The 6,977-nt window shown below is 37.8% G+C and overlaps 1 protein-coding gene across 1 annotated transcript; it reads left to right on the top strand.

The window, feature by feature from the left end:
• Positions 1-1,559: 1,559 nt before the first annotated feature.
• LOC108969470 (odorant receptor 83a-like) lies at positions 1,560-2,216 on the top strand. Its single transcript, XM_018934213.1, has 3 exons — positions 1,560-1,644; positions 1,730-1,996; positions 2,157-2,216. The coding sequence occupies exons 1-3, from the start codon at positions 1,579-1,581 to the stop codon at positions 2,214-2,216; spliced, it is 393 nt and encodes a 130-aa protein (XP_018789758.1). The 5' UTR covers positions 1,560-1,578.
• The last annotated feature ends 4,761 nt before the right edge of the window (positions 2,217-6,977 follow it).

The raw sequence follows: 6,977 nt of genomic DNA, 5'->3' as shown, positions 1-6,977 counted from the left end.
ATTCACTATATTATTACCAAAAAATACCCCTCAGAGTTGCATCAAATACCACACAGATTGACCGAGATGTTTCGTATAAAGCCAAGTAGAATTAAGTATTTATATTTGGGGCGAAGAGAAATAATAATGTGATTTTCCACGGCACGGTTGGACTGATATATACGGTATTAATCAGCCGCAAGTTCGAAAATATTTGGGTACATTACTTATGGAAGGTATTGGTATAAACGATCGACACAACTTTAATTTTGGTAGCGGAATATTTTTCAACAAACTCTGATACATGCAATCCTTTACTCGATCACATTTTTCTTTTTTCTTTTTTTTTTTTTAGGATTTTCTTACGTCACCATGAAAGTGTGCTTGGAAAAGGTCAATAACGGCATAATAATATTAGCTGTCGGCTGTAACTCAGCTATAGTATTTCAATTCTTTATACCAATTATCTACAGAAGCCGAACGCTGCCGCTGGTCTGCTGGTATCCTGTGGACTATAAGGTTCAAATTAAACTCTCTTAAAGAAATAAATGTATAAATATTAATATAACTTTCAGGCACCTTTCATTTATGAAATAGCCTACTTTTTTCAAACCGTGGCGCAAGTACAACTATCGGCTTTATTTATGGTTAGCTGCGCCTACTTCTTATCACTTTGTTACTTACTCTCCGGACAATTCGATATTCTGAACTGCAGTTTGAAGAATATAGTGGCAACGACCTACATTTATATGGGTGCAAGCAAAAGTGAATTAATGTAAATATTAACTTAATTTAGAGGTTATGTCCTAAATAGACCCAGCTTTAGAACACGAGTGATTTTGGAAATATGGTAGCTCTTATTTAATGACCATAAACCAAAATTTAACATAAAATATATATAATAACAACCTTATACTGAGAGAACCTCACAACTGATTTGTGAGGAAAACCATATGAGATTTGCTTTCAGAGATCACAGATTTGTGAGGAAGTTGTAAGCTTTTAAACTTCTGAATTTCCATATGGGTAACCCCAGTTAATTTGAAAAACYCACAATGGTGAGAGTTAGAATTTTTGTGATGGGATGTTATTAGGGCTSTTAAGTTTATAAAATGTTATCAATTATATTATATAAGGGAGATCTTAAAATTATCCAAATTAATTCCTATTGCGTAATATTTTTCATCTTAACAGTTTATTCGACTTTTGAAACATGTTGTGTAATCGAACTCTGTCCATTTTTTGTATAAAAACAATACTGCGTGTGTATATCTAGAGTTCCATAAAAGTATAACTGACAAACAAGAGATTTGTGTCTTTTCTAACTTTAAAGTTTTTTATTTTTAATATTTTCTTTAAATCGGCTCATCAAGAGAATTACGGGATAAAGAACGGATGCCAAATGAGGAGATCAATGAGTATTATGTTACGGACGAATTACCTTTCGATTTGGATTGCTTATCTCACGTACTAAATTCAACTGATACAGCGAGGCCTCGTAGCTTTCGAGAAGCCTTTAAATACGCTTTAGGGCCTTGTGTCGAACATCATATTTTTTTAATGGATGTTTTGCGTAAAGTGGAGAGACTATTTAATTTTATGTGGTTGGTGAAAACGTTTGAGGTCACGCTGTTTCTTTGCATGGCCGCCTTTAATATAGTCAAGGTAAGTTATCAAATATGAACGAGCTTTAATTAATATATACATACTTATTGCTTTTCATGTTTCCCTCTAATTGCCTTCGGATTAGTTATCGGAGGGCAAAACTTTTCTGAAATTATTTTCAATAGGGCATTATTTGTGTTTGGGCCTGAGTGAATTATTTATGATTTGCTATGCCAGCGAGATAATATATACAGCAAGTCAACGATGCGGTGAGGCTCTATTACGTAGTCCTTGGTACTTGCATCTCCGTGAGGTACGCGCTGATTATCTCTTATTTTTGACGAGCGCTCAAAAAACTTTCGAATTCACGGCTGGCAAACTTTATCCGTTACGATTGGAAAAGTTTCGTGAGGTAAACAGCTTATTCTTAGCACAATCCATAGCTATATAATATCTTTGTTACCTTAGTTCAACACGTTTTCAAGACTTTTTACAACGTCTTTCTTAATTTACTTTAGAAATGTAACTTACTTTGCGTTCTAAAAAGACATCGTTTATAATTTTTATTGCAGATTATCACAACATCGTTTTCATTCTTCACTTTGCTGCGGAACATGGATAAGGAGGGATGAAAGTTTAATCTCATTAAGGCTCACGGAAGAACTACAAGCTCTACTATATTTTATCTAATATTTTCCTTTATAAATATCTATTAAGCACCGTAGTCAGCATTTCGTATTTAGAAGTACTCAAGAAAGCACCGAACAGTTTTACTCTCATCACACTGAATATTAATTAAATAATTCGATTATTCGATTTTGCTTCACACTTCCATTATTTTTCAATCAGTGCTGCACTCTCGGACATATTGTTCATATTGAACCATTATAGCATATAGCTTCTATTCAAACTGACCAATCAAAATCGAGACAATCAAACAACGTGGAGTGATCTATCCATCTAAGATTACGTTTTAGACAAACAGACCTGTTCGACGGATATAAAAAGGTTGGATTATCGTGAGGGCTGATTTTATAAACTCTTTGAAATAACCAAAATGGTGGGCCATTATTTTACTCCTATTTTCTACGCATTGTTTTATAGTATAGCATACTAAGAGTGTTTATAACTATTTGTTAGCCAATAGTAATATGTTTGTATGTATTTGAATTATAGTGCTGCAATTTAGTAAATATTTACTAATTATAATATTTTCCCCTCTCTTTGCTAAACAAACACATGCTCTTGACATTTAAGGGGGGGACATTTATTACAAAATTTGTAATAAATATAGAGACAGAAAACACCGTTATTTTGGGAATATCTGTTAAAAACGAACCGATTTGAAGAAGATCATCCAGTCTTCCTTCCTCTCCACGAAACATCCTTCAATGCCAGATGAGTCGACGTAACCGGAAGCAACACTATAGCCTGAATCAAAATTATATAGGGCATGTTTGCTGTCACATTTAAAATAACAAGAAATTCTATTTTTTAGAACTAAAATATGCTAATTAGTTGATCGGTTGTTTGGGATTTGGTATGCTTACAACTTATCATCCAGCAGTTGCCTCACCTTGGTATTACCTACCAAAATCAAAGCTATACAATCCAGTCAGATCATCGCATTTTCGACCATGATAGGATATCCCTTTATATCTTCCGTGCATGTTCTCTGCTAAGAGAGTATCTGCGGGGTAGATTTCGACGAAAGTTTGAAGGAGGTATGCTTTCCACGTAGATCAGCAGGACATTTATAAATTACACGGACGACAATCTACATTTTACAGATCTTATAATGCAAGAAGAGCTTGTTTCAACATTGGAAGTCACTCGCCTAGCCATTTCAAAGTGACTACATGCGCTGAGTATGATTCAGAAACAAAACTTTTAAAATCTACCCGGATACGTGTAAATGGGTAGTCCTACTCCACCCTTTATATTCTCCAGATATTGCACTGTCTATTTATTATAGTACTATCAGAACCCCTACCTAAAGTGCGAAAATTAATGAAATCGCAACATAACTCCGCTCACTCCCCATATGACGGTACTGTTAAAAACTATCAAATTTTATCTCCGAGATAGTAAGGGAGACGATGTGAAAACTTGGGCGTGGCACCGCCTATATGCAATCACGACAGCAGTGCTGCAAAATTGTCAAAGTACCACGTTCTGTGTGAGTTTCTGACAACATATTTGAAGGATAATTGGAGGATGTAGTCATGTGTAGAAGTTCGCGCATTTTTACATACGGCTCAAGCAGCTCTTGACTTCCGGTCCTGCACCAAGAATCCTTTGGGTAGCTAAAGAACATCCGTTTGGAGGCGATCTAAAGTGAGAAGAAAATGTTTCTTCGTTTTACAGGGTTGTGCACTAGGGTGGGTCGATTCCGGACGTTTTTCGATTCGGTATTTCTAACAACTAAGCAACTTTTTGTTTTGAGATCGGATTGCATCTTCAACCCCAACTCCGGCTTTGAAATTTTGGAAATTCGCGTAAAATGGTGAAATTGTCTACCCAGCGCCTGAAATACGCATCTCATGGCAAAATGTATAAAACAAAAGTTCTTTGTCATGTCAATTGCTACTGAAATGGTATATGTGATCATAGCCGTAGTACGAACCGTTCCCGAGATACGAGCGAAAATGCGGCGCGCCACAGCGCAAGGTGAAAATCGACTTGCGGCCACACTTCTTGACGTTGATTTCGCCGAGTGCTACCACTCACATTCATTCACCTACGCCAAAGGTCACGTTCGGACTGGTCTCCACATAAATATTTTTTCATCGAGTTCCTTCACTCTTGTCTTTGATTTCGCCGAGTGCTATCACTTATATTCTCACAACAGAACAGAGAACTCAGAACGTCTGTATCTAAATTTATCTGTATCTATATTAATTTGTGTTTGGCATATAACCCAACATGTTCTTTTGTGTTATCAGTTTGAAAGATTTCGTATAGGGCGACTCCGAGGCGACAACTATGAACCTAGAAGTAAAGAGGTTACAGAAATAGTTGCAAAAAATGTTGGAAATACTTTCAAAAAGTCATCTATTCCGATAGTTTCACACACCAGAGTTGTACAAATGCTCACCACATACCATAAGAAATTTCTGACTCTTAAAGAAATGTTTTTAAGGAACCCAATAGGTTTGAGTCTAAAAGAGACGACTTTGTTTCTTCTGCCGGAAAATTATTTGACATCGCTGCTTGTAAATGCATTTATTTTTCTTCTTGCACTTGTCCAAAGGAAAGGAAAGTTCCTATCAATGAACAACCATTTCTCTTGGACCAGAGAACCCGAAGAATTGGTCGAATTGGAAGTGTCGATCTCCCTGAAATAAAAAAGATTACAAAGAAAAATGAACGTAAAGAAAAGCTTTCAAAACGAAATTCAGCATCAACACTTACCAAAAAAGTATCAGCTAGAACACGTGGCCGTTCAGATCAGTCAGACTCTCATACAGACGACAACAATGTAGGTGCGTCGCACATGGATTCTTCCAAAAACGATGCTGATGATGAATTTTCTCTTCCATCCTCTAAAACCAAACAAAACACACTAGTATWAGAACACACTGCTTTAGCTGCCCAAAGATTTGGAGTAAGTGATAGAGYAGCGGCCTTGATTGTTTCATCTGCTTTTCTGGATGCCAAAAAAAAGCAGGTTTGATAACAGAGGATCAGGCTAGCTTTGTTGTCTAGAGTTGTCGGTGCTGATGGCACCAACACGAACACAGGTTGGAAAGGTGGAATCATTCGGAAACTATACGAAAGTAAAGGTAGGCCATTACAGTGAGTTGTTTGCCTTCTACATTTCAACGAACTTCCATTTCGTGCTCTTTTCGAACACATAGATGGTGTCTCAAAGAGTCTAAATACATTCTCTGGCGACACAGGTAAACTGCTCCCTGATTGTGAGAAGTTGCCTGTTGTCAAATTTGAAAGTTTTTCATCCTGCCAATTACCTTCTGAGGTTATTAATCCGACCCAACTTAGCACAGACCAATCTTATCTCTATAAAATATCAGAAGCTGTTATTTCCGATCAATGTTCCTCAGATTTAGCGTCGATGCATCCAGGTAACATGTGCAAATCTCGCTAGCTCACCTGTGCAAATAGAATTCTGAGATTATACATTTCTACCGACAAACCAACAAAGGAAATAAAGATTTTGGTCAAGTACATACTTACAGTTTACTCACTTTTGTGGTTCTCAATAAGATTCAAGAGTTCAATCAAATATGCTTACATACCTGCTAAACTGGGCAAGCTTGTCGATTCATCCATTCAACAGAATGCTTTCTTTGCTCTTCCAGAAAGTTGACCCTTGACCGTCTTCTGGTAGCCAGAGAAGCAGAGTCTGACACTGTAAATGGAAGGGTTAGATGTAATAAAGTGCCAAAATTTAATTTCAAAGCTAATAATTATTACGATATGATTAACTGGAAGACGCTTGACTGTTCCACCAGTTCTTTGTTCAGTTTCAAACGAAGAACTCATAAAAGGGCTGTCGTGTGACACTGCAGAGGTTTGGAAATTTAGTGAATTCCCCTCTCACACCGTGGCAGTCGAGAGAACCGTCAAACTGGTGCCAGAGGCGACAGAGTGTTTTTCACCCGTACTACACTATCGGTAGTATTTCTTATAATATTTTTGCTGGGCTTGGTTGTTGTAGCTTAAGCTTTTTTTTTTGCGGGTGAGGAGGTGGAAGATGCCTTCCGCATCATGCATTACCGCATTTGCATTACATTAGGGTGGCGTTACATTTTTCTCACTGAGAGATTTACATCTGCGCACCTGCGTTCAGGTCCCGCTTTTTACTGCGAAGCAAGATTGCTGCGGAATTCCCATTTTGCTTCACTATCCAACATGACGCTGACTAAATTGTCCGCGTTTATTGGGTCAAACAGGTTTTCTACGGCGGTGCGTTCTCGTTGACAACGCACACATTCAAAGAAGGTGTGTTCAGCGTCGTATTCTGTCGCGTCGTTACATAGGTATGACGGCTCTTCGACTGTTCCCATTCGGTGGAGGTACTTTTTGAAGCATCCGTGACCGGATAAAAGCTGGGTTGTGTAAAAATGGACTTCTCCGAATTTACGGCTTGTCCATAAGTCTAGATTTTTTATTAGCCTGGCCGGTTTTCCTTTTTAAGCGCGTCTGCCCAGATCTCGGCCCCGTATAGTAAGACACTGATTGTCTAAGTATAGTAAGACGTTGGCCATTAATCGGCTTAGCTGAGAGGTGGTCTTTGCTGCCTTTCCTGTGGCGTGCTGGATTTGTACCCAGAAGGTTAGTCTGGGGTCCAGTCTTACGCCTAGGCAGTTTACTGCTCTTTGTGTCGTAAGAATATCCGTAGTTGTGTGCATGCTTATTTAGAGAGCTGG

Source organism: Bactrocera latifrons, unplaced genomic scaffold (genome assembly GCF_001853355.1).
Source record: "Bactrocera latifrons isolate USDA-ARS-PBARC rearing strain unplaced genomic scaffold, ASM185335v1 scaffold_253, whole genome shotgun sequence".
NCBI lineage: Eukaryota > Metazoa > Arthropoda > Insecta > Diptera > Tephritidae > Bactrocera > Bactrocera latifrons.
Note: the sequence above shows the minus strand (reverse complement) of the source record. Positions and strands in the feature narration are given on the sequence as shown.